Source organism: Amblyomma maculatum, chromosome 9 (genome assembly GCF_055883805.1).
Source record: "Amblyomma maculatum isolate TAMU_Amacu chromosome 9, ASM5588380v1, whole genome shotgun sequence".
In the NCBI taxonomy this organism is placed as follows: Eukaryota; Metazoa; Arthropoda; class Arachnida; order Ixodida; family Ixodidae; genus Amblyomma; species Amblyomma maculatum.
The window spans coordinates 110,692,420-110,715,382 of NC_139352.1; the positions used below are offsets into that span (position 1 = coordinate 110,692,420).

The following is a 22,963-nucleotide window of genomic DNA, read 5'->3' on the forward strand; positions in this document are numbered from 1 at the left end:
GTCACCATAAATAAATTTACGATCCTATTAACTGTTGTATTAACGAGAACCGCAAGATAAGCTGCTTACTGAAGCTTCTGTGATGCGTATTTTGAGAACTACTTAAGCAGGTCAAACCAGACTGCATATACATGAGTATAATTTCTCATTCAAGCAGCCAGTTACCACTAGAAGGTGGCCAGTGGAAATCTGAAAAGCCTTCTGCATAACGCGGCCAGCACCGCTGCGTATAGTTTTCAGTGAGTTGCAGCTTCTTGCTCCTTCGAGGAAAATTCCTTCCTCTCCATCTGGGGATCACTGAGAAAAAAATTTGCCGACGATTACGTTACTCCCTAATGAAACATTTCAGCACAGCACATCAGTTATCGATATTTTACCGGCGCGGCGAAAGGGGACGAGGAACAAGAAGAGACGACAAGACAAGCGCTCGGTCCCTTCTTGTTCCTCGTCCCCTGTCGCCGCGCCGGTAAAATATCGAAGATGAACCAACTAGCTGAAATCTCTGTGTTAGCACATCAGTTGTTTCACCTTCTCCGATAGGCTGAGGCAAATATTTTGAGCAAGACATGTATCTACATTTACAGACTTTTTAAATTTTCACACATATTCTTTCAAGAAACACTCCACTAACGGAATGCAATGAAGGAAGCTGTGTGGTCGGAGAAATGAAGAGAGCAATTAAGTTATCGAGAGTTTGCGGGAGGCGGCGCGTGGGCCCAACGTTGCGCTGAGATGGGAAAGCAGCGACTGACTATGCCGCTTACACCGCTAGCGGGTCAAGGAAACGTGGCTCTGCGTTTCGGCTTAGGATGCACAAACCGTGATTCGCTGATAAATTGTCTTCTGCAACCGGAGACACGGTGTTAGAAGAACGACTTTTAACACCGTGACCGGAGAATACCGTAACCGCCAAACAGGAAAAGGAGGGTGTGGGGTTGGGGAGCGCGTTCAGAAATCAGAAGCTGATTTATTTATAGGAAGGGAAAAAACACGCGCGATTGCCGCCACAGAGGAAGAGGGGGCTGTGAGGGGGGCGGAGCTGGTTACGAGGCCCATGCCGACAACGACGCGAAACGCAAGAAAGGGCGCCAAACAGTTGCGCTCTAAAATGCGCGTGTTAGGAACTGTACTGAAGGTGACGCATTCCTGCGATGTCAGCGCATGTTAAAGATCCCTAGGTGCTCGAAATTCCTCCGTAGCCCTCCACTATGCCTCCTCTTTCTCTCTATCCACTTTCACTCCCACCTTCCTCCCTTCCTTTACGGCGCGGTCAGGTGTCCACAGAAACAAGTGTGACAGATACTGCGCCTTTCCCTTCGTGTGAACCAATCATTCACTATTTTGCAAACATGTTTGCCTGAGTTGTCCTTACAGTCTACTATCTAACGTTATTGAGTGTCCCCTGAAATAAATATATATTTATTTATATACAATATTATTATTATATATACAAATATATATTTATATACAATATTGTAGACAAGACGTTCATTTCAAACTGATATGACGCAACAGGTTTGCCTGTGCCTTGCGATTGTAGTGATCACCATAAAATGAATATCGAGTTTTAACTATTTCAAGTAGTAATTACCGCCTTTGTTCAAGACCACTTCATTCACAATGAAAGCGATAGCCTAATCTTCTGTGCGAGGACGCTAAATGTGCGTCGAATATTTTTCTGCAAGAAATTTGCTTGTACGAAGTTGTGTGAAACGTGAATGCGCCTGTTGCAGCGTTCTGTTGCTTTACCCAACGTGTGCTATCGTCTTTATTTTATTTTACGCTCAAGAAATATCCCTTTTTCATTTGGTGGAAGTGGGCATTCTATGGCGCCGGAGAAGTTTAAAGTGTATGCGTATTTTCAGTAATCACCTGCATACCTCCTTACTGGTGAGAAATAACCTGTAAAAATAGAAAAGACAGAAAATGCTGGCAGAGGCTGCTTTAGTATAATGCAAATTGAAAGCATATTCGTTTATATTGCCACCTGGTGTCCCAGATGTTTTTAGGGGGCTGTCAGCACTGTGCAGCCCCCACTTGATAGTCTTGATATTAGTCCGGATCTCTCGGACACACAGAATCGTGAGCTACGTGCCCTCCTACTAGAGTTCAGCTCTTGCTTTGCGTCCTCATCGAAAGTACGGCAAACGCCTCTCGTGAAGCACCGCATCATTACTCCTGACGACGCCCGCCCTATCCGCCAGCAGCCGTACCGTATCTCAACGACGGAACGTGAAGCGATTCAGACACAAGTTCAGGAGATGCTTTGTGATGGTGTCATACAACCATCCAACAGCCCGTGGTCATCCCCTGTCGTGCTGGTAAAGAAAAAAGATGGGACCCTTCGCTTCTGTGTCGATTATCGAAAGCTGAATGCCATCACTAAAAAAGACGTCTACCCGCTGCCCCGTATCGACGATTCGCTCGACAAGCTTCGTCGCGCCCAGTACTTCTCCTCCATTGACTTGAAGAGTGGGTACTGGCAGATTGAGGTTGATGAGCGGGACCGCGAAAAAACAGCTTTTGTCACTCCAGATGGACTGTACGAGTTCAAAGTGCTGCCTTTTGGCCTATGTTCAGCGCCGGCGGCAACTTTTCAGCGCATGATGGACACCGTCCTCGCCGGCCTCAAATGGCAAATCTGCTTAGTCTATCTCGACGATGTTGTCGTATTCTCTGAAGCCTTTGAAGAACACCTCGAATGCCTGCGCGCAGTATTAGATGCCCTCCGGTCAGCTGACTTGACGCTCAAGCCCGAGAAGTGCCACTTTGGCTACAAAGAGTTGAAGTTTCTTGGTCACCTTGTGAGTGCCGCAGGCGTTAGGCCAGACCCCGACAAGACTGCTGCTGTCGCCAAATTTCCCGTTCCTGCAAACAAGAGAAGTTTGAAACGCGTCCTGGGTCTCTGCACGTACTAACACCGCTTCATCGCTGATTTTTCCAAAGTTGCCGCCCCCCTGACTCGCCTCACGCGCGATGATACACAGTTCGTGTGGGGCGCCGAGCAACAAGAGGCTTTTGCGGAGCTGCGCAGCCGACTGCAAACAAGCCCTGTTCTTGCGCACTTTCATGAAGACGCTGACACCGAAGTCCACACCGACACCAGCAATATCGGCCTTGGCGCTGTACTCGTACAACACCAAGCTGGCGTCGAAAAGGTAATAGCGTATGCCAGCCGCACGCTCTCCCGCGCCGAGACAAACTACTCCCCTACGGAAAAGGAATGCCTTGCGGTTGTGTGGGCAATCATGAAATTTAGGCCTTACCTCTACGGCCGCCAGTTTAAAGTTGTCACCGATCATCATTCCTTGTGCTGGCTGGCTAACCTTCGCGACCCATCGGGGCGCCTAGCACGATGGAGTCTTCGCCTCCAAGAATTTGAGTACACCATTATGTATAAATCTGGCCAGAAGCACGAAGATGCTGACGCGCTGTCGCGCGCACCCGTCGGTTTAGTCGATGAGAGCACGGACGATGAGAGCGGTTTTTTTGGACTGGTGAGTGCTTCAGACATAATGACCCGACAGCGAGCTGACCCGGACCTTCGACCTGTCATTGACCACCTGCAGGGTCGCGCTGCTGATATCCCTCGGCAATTTGCTCGAAACCTGTCTGCTTTCTGTGTCCGGAATGGCGTTCTATACAAACAGAACTCCAGCACTGTTGACCGAGCGTTCCTCCTCGTAGTGCCAGCCGACCTCCGTGCCGATATCCTTTTTGCCTGCCATGATGAGCCCACCTCCGGCCTCTTTGGCTTTACACGCACACTCGCCCGAGTTCGTCAAGCCTATTATTGGCCTAAACTCGCTGACGCCGTTCATCGCTACGTCAGAGGCTGTCGTGAGTGCCAACGTCGAAAGGCGCCAGCTCTCAAGCCAGCGGGTTTGCTCCAACCTATTGCGCCTCCCTGAACACCGTTTGACCAAATCGGCATCGACCTTCTGGGCCCATTTCCGTTGACATCGGTCGGTAACAAATGGATTATAGTCGCGACCGACTATCTCACACGGTATGCGGAAACCAAGGCGGTGAAGCGTGGCACGTCATCTGAGATCGCCCAGTTTTTTATGCAGCAGATAGTGTTGCGCCATGGCGCACCGTCCCAAGTAATCACCGATCGAGGCACGGCGTTTACGGCACAACTTATGCACGACGTATTTGAGCTGAGTCACACGAGCCATCGCAAAACCACTGCTTATCACCCACAGACGAATGGCCTCACGGAGAGACTCAATAAAACGATCGCCGACATGATTGCAATGTACATAGACTCCCAGCACAAGACCTGGGACGAGATTCTCCCGTACGTCACATATGCCTACAACACTGCCATCCAAGAGACTACGCGTTTTACGCCATTTCGCCTGCTCTATGGACGCGACGTTCAGACGATGTTAGATGCCATGCTTCCGTGCTGCACGGATAATCCTCTCATCCCAGACGCTGAGCAGTTTGCTCAGCGCGCCGAGGAAGCACGTCAACTTGCCCGCATCCACATTCAGCAACAGCAGGGAAAGGATACGCGTCGCAACAACCTCCGTCATCGACACGTCACATACCAACCAGGAGAGCAAGTTTGGGTGTGGACACCGGTGCGCCGGCCCGGCTTGTCTGAAAAACTGATGTCACAATACTTTAGACCTTACAAGGTTCTGCGCCGTGTCACAGAAGTGACATACGAAGTCCTTCCAGCGGGTACTGTGCAGACCTCGCGTCGGCAACCACGCTCCGAGGTGAGGCACGTTGTCCGCATGAAACCGTATTTCACGCAGTAATGTGCTGTGTACTATGCACTCGTTTAGTTGTGTAGGGCACCGCCTCTGTTTTATATTCGTTTTCTGTACTGACTTGCATCGCCCATCTCTCGCGCCCAGTCTGTGCTTTCGTTTTTTTAGGAGGGGGAGTAATGCCACCTGGTGTCCCAGATGTTTTTAGGTGGCACCTGGAAGAAAAGGACGCCGACGTTGTCTCGCGTGCTGTGCGCGGAACTTTTCCTGCTGGTTGAGCTTCGTCCCGTCGTCTTAGTCACATCTAGCCCTGTTGTCCGTGACGATATCGTTTAGGCTCCACATTCCTATGACGTTTTTGTTAGCTGTTTGCAGGTAGTTAGTTCAAAGCCTGCGAGTGATGTCATTGCGGTTGGCGGAGGTGGTTTACGTGCTAGACTGTAATGATAAAACTATCTGTTACCTAGAAATATGTAATCAAAATTGTTGCTTTAGATTTTAATTAGGGGCAACATGATATTAGGAAAACGAAGGGCGTCAACAAGAAGGCTAAATCCTCTTAAATTTGTTTGAAACCACGGTAATGCATTTCAAAATGTTTACCTTCGACAATTGGCATTTTAACTAGTGAAGCTTGCTTCCCTCCCTGAACATTTTGAAAACAGCGTCGCTTGGCGTGGTATTGATGCGAAGCTCGGATTCGCTACTTCTACGGCAAAAAATAGACAAAGCGAAGTCATTCCCGATAGAGAAAATTTTAAAAGTGGACTCTGCTTCACTCACTGCCTTCATTTTAATTAGAAAGGTAGCTCCTAATCAAAAGTAAACATTTCATGAGGTAATTTTCAGTTACATAACAATTTCAACACTACCACGTGCATACTGTCTGCCTTCCTTTACAATCAACTCGAGCAAACCGCGCTTAGCATACTTTTCGAAGGCTATAAAATAACGATGTGTATAAATATCACCCGCTGTAATGTTAAAATTATCGAGCACTTTCTGTGAGCTCAGTAATAGGTGTGTTTCTCTGCAGAGTAGTGACCCCTTAAACAATCCTGGCTCCTGTATATGCCTGTAATTTGTGTTTATTTATTTTCGATTTCCTTCCTTAATTTAAAGGCAATTTTTGCTCTTATAAACTTCTGGCAAAGTGAGCAAAGTGTGTCGACATTAGTTAAACAAAACTGCTATTTTCAGGCTAAATAGGAAGTAGCCAATATTTACCTTGTGAGCCCCAATGGCAGCCAAGATCACAGCAAGGTCGAGTGAGTGAACCAAAATCACACAAGCACCTTGGCCTAGATGTCCGAAAATTAGCGTGAACCCACCGACGTGCTTGACGGGTGCTATGTTCATGAATACGTCATCTTTGTTGAATGCCGACGGGTCGCTTAATCTGAAAAAAAAAATGCCATAAGAATTATTTTCATAACTCCATGAAATCATGTATACAAAAACCTTGTGCTGGCATTTAACTTTACGTTCGTCCTTACAGCTGCTTCGAAACGTATAAGCATGAATTACTTTTCATAAAAAGAAGTAACATCAGCATTTTGCCCCTGGCTCCTAGCTTTCCAAGTTTGCGCAGTAGAAGTATATTGATTTTTCGCTAAGATAATGCACAACTTTGCGACTCGCATTATTCACGCTTCAAATCTAAAGCAAATTCTATTGGCATACATGACAGGAAAGGTAGAGCTATTTATGCTTTACAATGTATTTAGAAGGCATTTACTGAAACTGAATAGCAGTAACAGATCCTCATTCCAAAACCATAAAGTAATAAATGATAACAAGGCGTGCAAGTGCACAGCAAGCTTTCATCAACCATCAAAGAGAAAAAAGTAATAAGGGGGTATGCATTTTGTAGGACAGAGATAAAACATGATAAATTACCCTAAAGTTGTACTCAGTTGTTTCAACTAAGCTGTCATCTTTTTTAGAAGAAACTACTCAACATTGTATTGCAACTGTTCAAGAAACATGTATAATTTAGAGTGGTTTTGAGTCATTTCAGTCATCGGAACTGACGCTTATGCCTAAAACCAATTGCAGATATTACGTAACAGATGATCTCAGCATATCGCCAGACATTTGTCTAACAGTTTTTGCAAGCTAAATCGTGGAAGCCACCTTGCATATTATTTTTTTTTCATACCATTCAATACCCATCAATCAAAGAGTCGTCGAAGTGATAGCGCTGCTATGGCAGTGGTATTACAAGGAAAGGTCGTATAACGCCTCTTTTCAATTCTTTGTAACCTTTGAAACCAGGCTCAATTCGTTTTTAGGCGTGAGTTCAGAAAGATCCGCGGCAATATGAATTATTTTCTTTATTTTTTGGTGTGAATTGGACCCGACTGTGTTAGAGATATCCATGATCTGTAGGTGCGTACTAACTCCAGGCTCTCAACGAAAGATCGCAGATCATGTGCTGGTGTTTCACAGGGCCTCCAATGTACGAATATGCTCCGCTGTTTTGCTGGATTTAGAAGTACTTTGTATAAAAGTTCTTTTTTTAATGTAGCAAAGTACGCACAGTATTGGACATACCTATAGTTTAAAATAAGTACTGCCAAAGCCTTTCAATACTTTTATTGCTCTTGCAGATTTTTCATGAGTTAAATAGAGAAACACGAGTACCAGTTATGGCTGCCTTCTAGCGGAGTCGGTTCAGGCACTTTACATCTCCCATCAGAAGGGTAAAATGTTTTCATTTTTCCAACTGGTATTACGTTTAAAAAAAATTAGGTAAATGACAATCAAGGCTGATAAGTGTCTAATCTCGCTTAGAGTGAAAATCTCAGCGAGAACAAACGCATGCATTTTGGATGTTCAAAGTATTGCTGTCGCAAAAACAAGTTTCTATCAGTGTTGTCCAAATATCCAGTGTGGGAATCTAGGGCGCTCATAGCATCTTCCAAAAATTCTGGCAGATTCTAAATGCCAAGAAAGTGCAGTGCTTCATACTCTTACTGGGCACGTCACTTGCATGTCTCAACGCATGGCGTTATATACTCGTTATATAACGCCATGCGTTATATACAATGGCTCATAATTTGCGGATCCAGAACCCGTCGCAATGAATTGATACATAAAATACAGTTAGTTATCAGTAAAGAGAGCAAATTAAATTTACAAATTCTTTTCTTATGGTATGTGTGGTATACTCATAAGCTTATATTAGCTTATTTCAGTGTCAGGCTACATATAAACTTTCTTTTGTCATATATGGGCGTGTTCAGATAAGAACGGTGATTAAGGTCCCATGACGATTTTTCGTTTTTAATGAGATATTTATACGCAGTGGGCAAACTCTTCGACAGAAAGAAATGGCTATAGGTTTTGCAGAATACCCCGTAGGTTTCTAAAAAAAAAATCGTGTATCGATGCAGATGGAAGTTTAGAGACGTGCTGCTAGAGTACTAAATTTTTTTAATATATTTTTTTCTACCCAAAAAACCTATGCTACGTTTACTATTATGGGAGTTGTTAAAGATATGTTTTGTTGTTGCTGTTGATTTAGTAAAAATCGCAAACATTGGTCCAGAAGCAACGCATTGCCAAAAAGTCAATTTTCAACCTTATGTACATACATAATGCGTTATATTTCAGCGTCGTCTGTTTCCTTTTATTATTCACATAATTTCCCTAATTTAAGGCAAGGCTGCTAGGTGCGTTCTCCACAACGCTTCAAATTCGATCTAGATTTCGAAAACATCAAAAACAAGTGCAACTTTAACTCTAATTTAAAAAATACATCATCATCGACTTTTATGAAAATTCCACTCAATAATTTTTATTACCTCAGAAATATTACGGCCTGAAAAAACGTTGCATTATAGATCAAAATTATAAATATAAGTATAAACCTGAAGGCTGGGTTTGAAAATTGTCAGTATTCAGCCCTACATTATGGCTGAATACTGACAATTTTCAAAGCGTTGCAGGTGGAACGGCTTTCTGTATATTGTTACGAAGCGGCAAGCCGATAAAGACAGGAGACAGAACATGACCGATGACGATGGTAGATGACGTTTAATGAATGTTCGCGGGCCTAGCGCGAGCGCTCCTGCCCGCGCCACTTCCCGCTTCTTCTTCCTTGTCCGTAACATGACCCGGGGCCACCGAGCGATCGTCTCGATCGTGGACGAGGAAGTTTAGCGATGTTAATGATTTTATGGCATGATGATGGGCGTGTCTGGATGCTTGAAGAAGAAGAGGAAGAAGGAAGAATAGAACGGCTTGCCGGTACGATGTCTGATGCGTGGGTGATCCGCCTCCTTTGGAGCTGTCAACCATCCGTCACCAGAGTCCATGGGACCGATGGCTCGAGGTCACGTCGGGCAGCTTGGGCGGGGGTTGCGTGTTCGTGTCCATCGGTTCCTTCGGGTCATTCGAGTCTTTCGGGTCCTTCATCTCGGTTCTGATCGGTATGCCTGTTCTCCTTGTCTTCAGGTCCGGGCTGGGGGCTGGGCGGTGGTAGTTGTTCAAGTCTGGGCTTGAAGGGCTGGGGCGAAGCTGCTCGGCGATGTCCCTGGGCCCTCGGTGATGGTCCCGGCTTGAAGATGGCATCGATGCTCCAAGGCGAGGATGAGGATGTCGTACGCCGCACCTCCAACCAAATGTTACGAAGCGGCAAGCCGATGAAGACAGGAGACAGAACATGACCGATGACGATGGTAGATGACGTTTAATGAATGTTCGCGGGCCTAGCGCGAGCGCTCCTGCCCGCGCCACTGCCCGCTTCTTCTTCCTTGTCGTCCATAACAATATTATCCAGGACCAGTTATGTCTACAAAATTTGGAGGATCCAGACGTGTGTCTTCGTTCTACATATTATTTTGAAAACGGACAGTTTAGAGTCGAACATAAGCAACTACTGCATCCCCGATATGTGCCAAATTCGCATAAGAACAATCCTATGTACATTATAAACATGAGGCACTATAACGTATTACACTATGAAAACTAAAGATATAAAAATAAAACTGTACTCCAGTTGTCATTTTATAGAAGTGCGTATGACTTCCTTTTAAGGAGTAGGCGCCAAACATTCGGTTTAGTGTTTGCCGAATTTAGTTACATTTTAGCAGATGCGATATCCAAAGCCTTCTCAATGCTTGTAAAGTCGTCAACAAAACGCTTTGGGGCATAATATCATAGGTGAAATTTAATATTTCATTATAGTAGCAGCATTAATGAGCAGATATTGACTAGCATTCTTGTCGACAGAGCCATGTAGCCCAGAAAAAAGGCTAGCCAACACCGAGCGAAATCGCCGTCCAACTAACCTGCAAAGCCTACGGAACTGCATAGCGCCTCTCTTCTAGTGAACGTTTCGAATAAAATGTATCGTTTTCTTCCCTTTCTCTTCATGGTGAATTTCTGCTCTAAAGGAAAGCACGTAAACATTTTATTATTCTGTACATTATGAAAGCCTATAAAAATTATGGCTGCCTGGATTGTGGGTGAGGCCCACCTCAATAGTGTGACCGCGAAACGAAAATGGCGAGGTAATGCTGCTATTTTGACAGAACGGCTGGTATATGAGATTGGAAACTGCCTCTTTCGCACTGGCTTGTATAGAACACTCCAATTTCTTAGCAGTCGTGTTATGAGATTTTTATTCAACCTTGACGAAAACCTGGATGATTAGACACATCAGGGGTGACCGCGCTATAATTCATGTGTGTACTTGCTCTTACCCGTGCATTACAACATGAGCGATGACATTCCGATGCGTGAGCTGGACACCCTTAGGCAATCCCGTGGTTCCACTAGAGTATATTATAACCAGCACCGTGTCCGGGCACACACTTTCTGCACAGTCAAGGTCATCCAAAGTTGTTTGCTTTAGTTGTGATAGGCTTAGCCGTTCTGTATCACCGGTAGTAAGAATGATGTCCTGTAAAGATGAGATCAAATACGCAAGCTAAGGTGACACAAAAATACGCCTATACATTTTTACAAATTACACAATACACATTATACCGCTTACAAATACGTGTGCTTTCATTACATGAAAAATTCAGGTAATAGTTGATTTGTATGCAAAACTAAATCTCACGGATACGAGCTAGTATAGCACTACTTTGCGCAACAGCTTGACCGTTAGGGTGACGGGCATCAATGCCAATCTTGTTGGAGCAATCCAGACAGTGGTGGGTACATTTAAATCAAGGCTAAAAACAAGGGGCCCGTTAACCGTACGATGGCAGTGCGTAGTAAACAACCCCAGGTAGTTCAGACTTCCAGAAGTAGCCACTACAACGTCCCTCATAGCCATCATTACATTGAGACGGCAACCTCCATAAACCCTAAGAGAGCGCATGTCTATGAATATCAGGTTTTAAACAAAGCACCCTATTTTATCTATTTTACTCCTATCGTCGCCAGACACTTTTTGTTCTCCAATTTTTTTATGCCTCAACAGGACAACATTGTCATCTTCATCATTATCATCATCATCAGTCTGACTGTACCCACTGCAGGGCGAAGGCCTCTACCACATTTCTCCAATTAACCCGGTTCTGTGCTAGCTGCATCCACTTGACCCCTGCGAACTTCTTAACCTCATCCGCCCACCTAACTTTCTGCCGCCCCCTGCTACGCTTCGCTTCCCTTGGAATCCAGTTTGTTACCCTAAGCGACCATCGGTTATCCTCTCTTCGCACTACATGTCCTGCCCATGCTCATTTCTTCTTAATTTCCACTAGAATTTCGGTAACTTGAGTTATTTCTCTGACCCACTCTGCACGCTTCCTATCTCTTAATGTTACCCCTACCATTTTTCGTTCCATAGCCCTCTGAGGTGTCCTCAGCTTAAGTAGAACCTTCTTGGTTAGCCTCCACGTCTCAGCCCCATAGGTGAGTATAGGTAAGATACAACTGTTGTATACTTTCCTCTTGAGCGATACCGGTAAGCTGCTAGTCATAACCGGCGAGTGTTTACCAAATACGCTCCATCCCAATCTTATTCTTCTTGATATTTCTTTTTCATGGTCCGGATCTGCAGTTACTACCTGTCCTAAGTAGACATATTCGCCTACTACTTCCAGTGCTTCGCTACCTAATGTAAACTGCTGTTCCTTCCCGAGGCTGTTGAACATTACTTTATTTAGTGTTCTGCATATTGAGTTTCAAGCCTACTTTTCTACTTTTCTTGTCTAGGTCATTAATGCATCCCCCGAGTTGCTTAGCAAGGCAATGTCATCGGCAAATCGCAAATTACTGAGGTATTCTCCATCTACCCTTGCCCCTCACTGCTCCCATTCCAAGTCTCTGAATACTTAATCTAAGCAAGCTGTGAAGAGTACTGGGGAGATCGTGTCTCCTTGCTAGCACTTTTCTTTATGGAAATTTCGTTACCTTCAATATGCAGAATTATTGTTGCTGTGCAGCCACTATTTATATCTTTCAGTACTTTCACGTACGGCTAGTCTACCCCCTGATTTCGCAATGCGTGCATCACCGCCGATGTTTCAACAGTCAAATGCTTAGAAGTAGATAAAACAAAATTTCTTGCCATAGTTAACAAATCCCTGCCAACAAGTGGCCGTCACTGTTCAGTGGAAGTTCTATCGAAACATGCTGCGGCTTTCGATTTCTCACGGGAATCGCCACCACGTATCCCCATTTCACATACTGAGCAGAGAATCAATACTGGGACTGCTGATCCAATCTTTCAGACGCCTTATTGTGTATCCCCATCAGAGCTCCTGACGTTTGAAGAACAAGTTCGTGATATGCTCCATAAGGAATCAGGAATCATCGAGTCCGTGGGCTGCCCCTGTGATATTAGTCAAAAAGAAAGATGGCACATGGCGATTTTTGTCGATTATCGACGGGTGAATACTGTTCCCAAAAAGGACGTGTATCCTCTGCCACGTATTGATGAAGCCACCGATTGTTTGCATTCTGCCTCCTATTTTTCCTCAGTTGACCTGCGATCAGGCTTTTGGAAGATTCCCATGCACCCGAAAGATAAAGAAATAACGGCAGTCATCACCCCAGAAGGACTGTATGAATTTATTGGGATGCCGTTTGGATTATGCAACGCTCCAGCTACCATCGACAGATTCATGGATACAGCCTTGCGCGGGCTGAAGTGGAACATTTGTATGTGTTACTTGGATGATAAAGTAATATTCGGAAATACCTTTCGTGAACACAACAGTCGATTAGAGATTGTCTTGGAGTGTATTGAGAAAGCTGGTCTGGTACTCAATTCCAAGAAATCTTGTTTTGAAGAACGCGAGACAGTAATACTTGGCCATTTCGTAGACAAGGATGGAGGCAGGCCTGATCCGAAAAAAATTGAGGCGCTCGCTTTTTTTAAACCACCGAAATCGTTAAAACAGCTTAGCAGATTTTTAGGCTTTGCTCCTACTTCTGGCGTTTTGTTCCGAAGTTTGCTTACCTAGCATATCCACTTACTTGTCTTCTACGAAAAGATGTGTTTTTCAAGTGGACTACTGATTGTGAGTTCGCCTTTCGTTGCTTAAAGTTTATTTTCACATCAGGACCTGTACTACGCCATTTCTGCCCATCAGTTTCAACAGAACTTCACACTGACACCAGCGCAGTCGGCGTTGGTGCAGTGCTCATACAGCGCCACAATGGCAATGAACATTCCAAGCTGTAGCTCACACAAGACGAGGGACTGAGAACTAGAGGATACACACAGCGTCCGTCTCGGCAGCGGGAGGTGGTTCGTTCGAAAACCCGCCGCTGGACACCCACCGGCAAAAACGGGTACAAAAACGGGTGTCTGTCCTCTCGTTCTCAGTCCCTCGTCTTGTGTGCGCTACAGCTTGGAAGTATGAACCAACAAGCCCAAATTTCGACAGCAATGAACATGTCGTTGCATATGCAAGCTGTTCTTTCAGCAAGGCTGAGCATAATTACACAGTAACTGAACAGGAATGCTTAGCTGTTGTTTTCACTGCGCAACGGTTTCGGTCATATCTTTATGGATGCGCATTTAAAGTTATGACGGACCATCATTACTTATGGTGGCGTGTAAACCTTCGTGACCTCTTTGGACGCCTTGCGCAGTGCGCTTAGCTCCTCCAAGGATTCAATTTTACTGTGTCTTTTAAGACTGTTCGTAAACACGGTGAAGCTGACTGCCTGTCACGATTGCCTCTTGAATATACTGATAGCGAGAGTGAGATCCTGGATGAATATATAGCTGCTATATCTCCAACCTTCCCCGGTGTTGGTGAATTCAAGATTGCACAAAGGAACGAGAGGGAGATGGCGCCGCTTTTTGATGCCGCAATTTCCAGGAACCCTGCGAGCTCATTCTGCATTCGTGAAAGTCTACTATACAAGAAAAACTACTCGTCAGTAGGTGCACGGTTTCTTCTGGTAGTTCCTACACGGCTTCGGTGTCAAGTTCTTCGGGTAATACACGATGATCCCACGGCTGGACACTTGGGTTTTGATAGGACATTGCACATGATTAAGGATCGAACGTTTTTATTGGCCAAAGATGAGTCAAACTACTCAACGTTATGTGCCCAGCTGCCTTCAATGCCAGCTTTTTAAGCACCCAACCTGCTCTTCGGCGGGTCATCTTCAGCCTGTAACCCGGCCACGAACCCCATTCGAACAGGCGGGAATTGACTTTCTAGGACTGTTTCTCCGTTCCAACAACGGGAACCACTGGATAATCGTGTGCGTAGATTATCTTACGCGGTACTGCGTAACTGCTGCCATAATGTCAGCCACTTCTTTTATGTCTCGGCCTTCCTCCTACGGTCCATCGTTCTTCAACATGGGCCTTCGCGTGTGCTAATAAGTGACCGGGGGCGACAGTTTACGGCAGAAGTTGTATAACTTCTTTGTCTCTACTCATGCCATTTTCGTCATTGAGCTCTTTACCACCCACAAACAAACGGCATTACCGAACGCACCAATTGCACGCTTACCAATATGCTCGCAATGTATGTCGACTCCCGTCACAAAAAATGGCGTGAAGTCCTTTCGTTTATAACATACGCATTTACACTGCTAAGCATGAAACGACAGGCTACATTCTGTTCTTTCTTCTTTGCGCCCGACTTCCACAAAATACTCTGGACACATTTTTACCTTTCTCACTCCCGGCCGAAACTTCGTTAGCGCATACTCTCTCTTCGGCTGAAGAAGCTCGCCGACTCGCTGGACTTCGCACTCTAACCTCCCAAGAACGCTATGAGCAACGCTACGACAAGCGTCAGGATGTTAATTATGCCCAGGCCTGGTGACTTGGTGTGGCTTTGGACGCCATTGCGTCAGCGCGGCTTGTCCAAGAAACTGTTGCACCAGTATACTGGCCCTTTCGTTGTAGTGGAAAGCATCAGCGCAGTCAACTTTGTAGTCTCTCGCCTGACCACCCACGGTCGCCGTTCTTGGAAGACTTAAGTAGTTCACGTGGCCAGCATGAAGCCCTGCTATCAGCGTAACAAACCTTGAGTCGCCCGGGGGGCATCGTCTGCGAAGGGGCAGTGTCACGCACGTCCCGCTTTCCTGTATCGGGGGAAGATGAGGTGTGGCGGGAGAAGCTGAAGAGGAAGAGGAAGCTGGGTCGGTTCACTCTGGGTGTGCTAACGTCAAGCGCCACCAACACCCTCCGTGTAAATAAACCACGTAACAATATGTTGATGAAGTCGAGAGGCGGACAGGAGGACTCCAATCATCTCTTGACAGAGAAACTGCAGAACACAGTTTGTCGAAGAGATGGAGGGTATGCAATTTGAACGCATACAGCAGTATTTGGCAGATAATGTAGAGTTCCTGAAGAAATGTGCAGTAAGCCCGCAAAGTTATCAAGAGAAAACTTTTAGTGCGTGAAAACCTTCTATTTGCGAACAGTTAGGCTGATTTTTGCGGAAGTCGATTGGCAGCCGTAATGTCTAGCCTCGTGCATTGCAAAAGAACAAATACTTTTTGTCATATGATACAGTAGCATGCTCACCTCAATTGACGAGATTCCTTCAGAAGCCTTTTCTACTTTTTTCAAGTCTTCTGCGTCACAGAAAACAAACTTTGGTTGCGAATCAGCCAACTGGTGATGAACTTCTCCTGTTAAAAGGATAAAGAAAGATTAGCATAAGGGAGCGGGGGTGTCCTATGTTGCAGTTCTTAGGCTGTGGAAAAGACAAGGTTGACGGCGGCGAAGAAATGACGAAAGAAATGACATGTGGAAACACATATGATGGCTGCTATTTGTATAGTTTCTAGCGAAAGCAATCCATCTAGTGCACATGACATTCAGTGTATACCATTATCTAGGTGTATACAGTCTCTTATGCAAGTTTAGCATTTTGCTTTGCAAGAGAATCGCCAAGCCAATAATTTTAGAGACGACAGAACGCAACAGACATAAAATGGCGCGCGAAAATTTGTTTGGTCAAGGTACGTAGAAATACGAATACTTCAGAGGAAGTGAAAAGGAGCAATGTAGCCTCCATGCCCATTTCTAGGCGGTGCTATAGATCATGCTGGGAAATATCAATATTTCGGACAATGCTCAGCTTTATTCGCTGCTATACGTTTTTCTCCTCTATTGTTAACAAAGTGTTGACAGCAATTATAGTCCCAACATGAGGGTTATGCGCTCGTTTCAGTTAGTCTAAAATCGGTACTATCCTGAATGACGATGAAACAGTGGAATGGAAATGCTTTTTTTTTTTGCGTTTTTCTTTTCACTTTACCTCAGAGTTTTTTATTTATTTCCAATGCTCTATACCATGCATGGTCTTAGCAGGAGTAGCACAATTAAACATCGTTCAATATATGAAATGGCAAGCATTGTAAATATTACTAGAAGAAAACAACAGAAATGAAAATCAGAACCGAACAGAAAAAAGCTGGAATTAAAATGCAAAAATGGAAACTCATTTAATAAGGAAGTGAGATTGCAGTTCTCCTCAAATAATGCATAGTGAAAAGTATGAAAATGTGGAGCATTCCCTCAGGATTCAGTTATAAAGAAAACAATACATATAATTGTGATTGCGTTGGCGAAAATTGGTGCCAGTGCGAGTTCACACGTGTATCTAGTCTTCCTCGTACAATGAACTTTGACACGTCTAGAGAACTACATTTTATTTGTCCTTGTAGGCAGTGACTTGGAAAGGCAAGACGATTGTGCTCATTCGGGACTCTAAAGTGTCTCCGTAGGGCTGTTTCTTTAGCATACAAGGTGAATCATATCGTCTATATTTGCGAAAAATGAATCACATAGATTTCCACTTGCGCGCACTTGAGTTGTATGATATCTTTTTTTAATATGTGTGCCCCATATAGCCACCGTTTTATAAAGCTAGGCTCTAACACAATTCTTATATGCAAGCTGCTTAGTTAGGAGCAGCAATGAGTTTCTGCTTGAGTATGCACAGTCTTCGCAGCGCCGTAGGAGAAGTTTCTGATATGTGCTTCGAAAAGTTTGTTTTATTTTAAGCGTAATTCCAAGGCGTTTATATTACTCCACCTCCAAAATAATATTGTAGTGAAGGTTATACGTAAATGTACACGGGCGTCGCTTCCTGGTTACTCTTAACGACATCGTTTTGTAGTATTTAACTTCTTGCCCGGAATTTGTGCAGCAGTAGGAAATAGCTTCTAAAGTGTTGTGTAATGTTTCTTGATATTTTGTGCACGTGAGGTTTTTAAACACAGCCCAATCATCTGCAAACAAACGGGCAGATACTTGTGAGGTATAAGCATCTAACTAGTCATTGCTAAGAAATAAATAAAATAAGCTGCCGAAGACACTTCTCTGAGAAAAACCAGAAGTATTATCTAACAACTAAGAAGAAACGATGCTAATGATGACGCCCCGCCAAGGTGGCGCAGTGGTTAGGGAGCTAAAGTTCTGTGCCAAAGGGGAAGGGATGGAATCTGGAATCCCGACCGCGGCGGCCGCTTTTCGATGGAGGCATAAAGAAGTGCCCATGTGCGCTCTGCGATATCGGTCCACGTTAAGGAACTACAGGTGGTTGAATTTTTCGGGGCCCTCCACTAAGGTGTTTCTAATAACCTGACTCACTTTGGGACGTTAAACCGTATAAACTAAACTAACTAATCAGGTGGTACTGTTTCCTATCACTAAGGTAGTGTGTGACCCATTGAACAATAGTTGAAAGAAGATCAACACGTTGCTGCTTAATAACCAATTTGGCCCGTGAAACTCAGCCGAAGGCCCTGGGGAAGCCAAGGAACAAACCATCTAAGCGTCAAAGCTTATGCACAGTGAAAACAGTTTTGTAATAGATGAAGCTTTTTGGAAATCCATGTTGGAATACCGACAATAACTGGTTGTCGTCTAAATGTCGTGGAATATATGATGCTGTAAGTTGCAGCTTTTTACAGCACACGCTTGTGATCGACATTCGTCGATAGTTCGCTGCAGGCATCGGTTCATCCTTTTTATAAACTGCAACAACACGTTCTTTCCGCCAGGCTTCTGGTATTACACCTGAGTCAAGTGATAACTGGAAAATAAAAATGTGAGTCAAAATGAAGCTATCTGTTCGGCGTAAAGCTCTATTAAAGCATTTGGAACTTGGCATTGGCACGTTTAAGAAGCGTGACAACTATTCCCTCCAGAGGGAATTTAATACTTTGCGATTCTGTGCAGTTTGAACGCAGATGTTCGTGGCATCCAGGCCTTTGTGAAATGCTCTGAAAAAAGGTATTTAATAGTTCCTCGATCTCTCAAGCGTCACTGCTTGCAGTGTCGCCTATATTTATTTTCTTGACACCATGATTTTCTGTCAAATCGCGCCAATACTTTTAGACATTGCTGCTAATAAATTCCTTAAGACCATGGGAGTAGTAACTATTTCTTGCTTCAGATATTTTACGTAGTCTCCAAGTTTCGCGTTTAATATGGCTCATTTCTTTGAGTATCCATGGGTTGCGGCTTAGCAAGTAAACGTAATTTGAAGGGACAAACTTGCCGATACAAGATATTAATTGCACCACAAACTCTATTTCAAAGCTTCGGCATGTTTTCCAGCTTCGTTAAAGCCAGGTGTTGGTGGCTAACAATTGAGGTGTCAACTCGTCAAGAAAACACGTTCTTAAAAGTGACAGTCGACAGTTTCAGGTATTTTCGTTTGTTTAAATGGTGATGTGGTAAAAAAGAAAATTATCTTCTGGTCCGATAATCTGTTTTCAATTCTCAGAGACGCTGCCTGAAATAGTTGAGAAATGAATAAAAGATCCAAATGTTGTTTCCCTGCCAAGATTTGTGCGCCGCTTGCTCCATGATTGAGAGACCATACTACATAAAACGGTATCGCTCTTGAAGAAGATTCTATAATGGCTGTGGTTCCAGTCCAGTGAAGGAAAGTTGGTCAACATTCATTATAACATTTTTACCTCGTAGCCTAATATTTTCGTGTAGTTTAGAAATTTTTATATCATCAGCATTTGAAGAGCGGTACACTACGCATACGAAAAATGTGAATTGTTATATCTGGCTTTCAAAAATGAACTTTCGCATCCAGAGATTTCTTCTTTGAAAAGTACATAACGGACGTTTTTATAATAGGTGATACTCTACAACTTCGAGAACACCTATCTTGTCGGAGAAGTTTGTACTATGTGGCATCATTTCACACCATCATGATCATCTACCCAGTAACGTGCACTGAAGGGCAAACTCCTCCCACAATTTGTTTTCGCCTATCCCGACAGTTGTTAACATGAAAGTGATATACCACGTTCTCCGGTATGTAGACTGTCGTTTAGGTTGCATTCGTGGACGTACTGAAGTAGTTACTTGCCCTTATTGCTGAGGGGAACTAAATGGCAAAACCGGAAGTGCGGGCATTCTGTCGTACATTAGCCACGAAGAATAAAGGATTCATCTGCGATTGCATTGTCGGGTGCGGAACCTTTCTACTTATACCATCTACTTTCATTTATTTGTTTGTTTTATCCTCGTTTTAAGAGCTTCTTAATATCCCGACATCAATACGCTGCTTGGGGGCACCAATAAGAATGTTTGTGCTTTAAGCTTTATTTTATTTGGGGCAATATTTTTATCATGAAAGAAAGCCTGAGTCGCTTTAGTAGGTTGAACTCAACTAACTAAAATAAAATATGTTTTTCTATCCCTCGATTTGGATAAATCAAAGCTCATCCTTTGTTATGTTCGATTTATCATTACTAAAACAAGAAAAACAATGAAAACTATAAACGGCATCAAAGTTATCTGTAGATGCAAAACTATCAAACGAAAATGGTATGCAATCAAGGCAGTGTGACCCATGATAACAGATTTCTTTCTTTATGAAAGCAGTAAGAATATACTGCTCTGAAAAAGTGAGAGCAAGCCGGGGGTATTGACCAGACATTCAATGCTCAAGCTGCTCAAAGAAAAGAAAATATAATTTCAAACTAACTGAAGTGAATGATATTGTTGTATAGGATGTAAAATTAGCAATAAATGCGCCAAAATATCGGTGAAAACGAAGGGCCTACGCAATGTTCTTTGCGAGAGTACTTTTACTACGTATTGCATGCGTATGGTCAACTAGCTCAAGGGTTGATATTAAGTTTCAGAGATTGAACTTCCGGGTAAGGTTGATATTTCGAACGTTACAACTTACCAGATGTAATATGTGGATTTCTCGTGAGAGTGACTAGACTTGTACTCACAGTGCACTCTCCTGACGGTACCTGAATTTGACTCATCTTTATTCACAGAAGAATTTGTCCCCGCTTCAGCCGGGAATTCCTTAAACTACAAATTGTTCTGACATTTATTGTGTTTTTATCCTCAGCCTCTAGGCAAGTGTGTGCCATTCACCACTTTATAATATTGACGTATATAAGGAGCTGAATATTGGACGTATAAATTTGTTCGCAACGATGGATGGTGTATGAAATCAACCAATGCCCGATTTGAAACTAGGTAATTTTGCAAAGCGATTGAATAGCGGTGAACATGACAATGGCGAAGATGAAGGTATCTCTGTAGGGTAGAAAGTGCAATTCCTGGTTACTATACGTTCTGACGTTGGACCGATTATATAGTCCAGCAGAGTGCGTTGGTAAGCTTTTTGAATGGTATTGCTGCTCACCTCAGCTCGTGACCAAATTTTTTTTCAGGATAAGCATCTGTGGAGTCAATTGCTTTCGACGACTGCGCGCCTAATCTTGTTCAAGATCAAAGCTTGAAACCGGCTCAGTCACATTTCATGAATAGTCGCCGTTTTCAAGATATTAGGAGACATTGCCGGGATTCGACCATCCGTGGAGCTTTGGATATTACTCTCGAATACGAGAACGCAGACAAAATCAAAAAGCACGTTTTTCCTTGTGCTCCTATGAGACACAGTTTGAAATTTTATAGGAACATTTGTTTGCTAAAGTAGAACGTATTCTCGTGAAGGCAGAGGTGTCTTGCATGTTCATTAAGCAATATTTGCTTTTTCATCGCCTGTAGCTAGACAGACATTTTATCTAGACCCTCTAAACCTGTTGCGTAATAACAACTGCTACATAATTTCAATGACCGCTGCAAATTATGTTTAAATATTTTAGGCACAAGCACAGATGTCGTTCGTATTTCGAATTTTCGCAATATGTCTTACTGATTGTGTTTTACGTATCTGAGTTCTACTCTCACAATTTCACTTTAGCAGTCTCAAACTGCTGAGGACGCAACAAAACTACATGTAGTACACAGAGACCAGTGCGACTCCAGCAATACCTTCCGTGAGGTTTGTCTTGATCAGAGCGGCGGTGCCACCAGCGAAGAAAGTGCCGCATATAGCGACTAGTAGCTCGCAGCTGTTGACACCGTGGAAAGCGACCACGTCTCCCACCCGCAGGCCACGTCCTCGAAGACCGACCGCCACCCGACGACAAGCATCCAACATGTCACCGAAGGTGTACCGTGAGCCCGACTTGGTATCAATCTGGGAAAACCATGCCACGATGAGTGAGGACAAAATATTCGTCTCCTTTCCTCAAGGCAAGACAGAAGCTTTTCCACTCATAAGGTGCATTTTAATGCAATCTTTGGATGGCAAGAATTGTTTTCAAGATAAAAACTGCGGCACCGTCGCGTACCATTTTTTCGGCGTATGGCATGGCACAAAGATCAAAGAGCTTCGGTCATATATATTCACCATTGGTTTTCTATTCTAGGCTTGAATGCACAGCCATTGCAAATCTCTTCTTTTATCCTGTGCGCTAATTTCGCTTAGGCAGCCTCCTTGCAACAAGTATTTTCGCCCTTTAGATTACCATATTTAGTTCATGTGTGATGTTAAATCCGTAAAAAAAAGGGAGATATGTTACCATATGGTCACGTCTTTCTGATTAGGCTGAAAACAAGGGATGAGATTACTATAGGCAAATCTCTAACGCACCCTCTATTGTCTTGACCTGTGCCATAGAAGAATGACAAGTCGGCGAAACAAAAAAAGACTAAAACGCTGCGCGGTTACCCAACACAGAATCAGCCGGTGTAGACATGAGCAGCTGGAATTCCAGATTACAAACGAAAATCATGTACAATTTTAAAGAACATTGAACCGGCAAATGTGTGTGACAACAACCAAGCTAGATAAATCTCGATAGTCACGCGAGCTGCAAATAAATTTATAAGAGCAGGTGGCGAGTGGCAGTTAGAAATAGACTACAGTAGTTCGGTGCACTGCCACGATTGTTCTTCGTGCCATAACTCAGTGATAGAGCAGCATGACGGCGGCTTGAGCCCTTTTTGAAAACAAATCGTGTAGTATAATTCGCATGAATAACATCGCGTAAGTTGGCGCGAGTAGAGTACTCATGCTGGTTCCAAATATCTGCAAATAATGGGATGAATCGAACTCGAAATAATTTAAAGTTAGGACTAGTTCAAGGAGCAATAGATAAACTTCAGAGGCATGCGAATGAGGGTTGTTGATTAATATTCGAGAGAGGGCGTCGATACCTTCATTCATAGGAATATTAATGTAGAGTGCAGTGACGTCAAGTGCGACAAGTATACATCCATCTGCAAGATTGGTAATGTTATTATACGCTCCCTAAATTGGAGAAAGTGCGGTGTGTCCTGCACAAACGAAGGAAGCTGTGTCGTGAGGTCTGCTAGGTGGTGATTTAGGAACATTGAGAAGATTTCTGTTTGCGTATTATTGGTAGAAACAGTCTGTCATCCTCGTATGTCTGTGGAAAACAATGCAACTACGGAAACCTTGTGGACCTTGGGAAGTAGG

At 43.9% G+C, this 22,963-nt stretch overlaps 1 protein-coding gene across 1 annotated transcript in view; it reads right to left on the minus strand.

The window, feature by feature from the left end:
* LOC146180153 (luciferin 4-monooxygenase-like) overlaps positions 1-22,963 on the minus strand; it is an 80,489-nt gene that overhangs the window by 23,923 nt on the left and 33,603 nt on the right. Inside the window, exons 2-5 of the mRNA XM_084580334.1 lie at positions 21,451-21,658; positions 15,697-15,803; positions 10,439-10,638; positions 5,955-6,126 (exon numbers count right to left, since the gene is read on the minus strand). Coding sequence (XP_084436460.1) covers positions 5,955-6,126; positions 10,439-10,638; positions 15,697-15,803; positions 21,451-21,658 — 687 coding nt within the window. The remainder of the gene's footprint in view (positions 1-5,954; positions 6,127-10,438; positions 10,639-15,696; positions 15,804-21,450; positions 21,659-22,963) is intronic.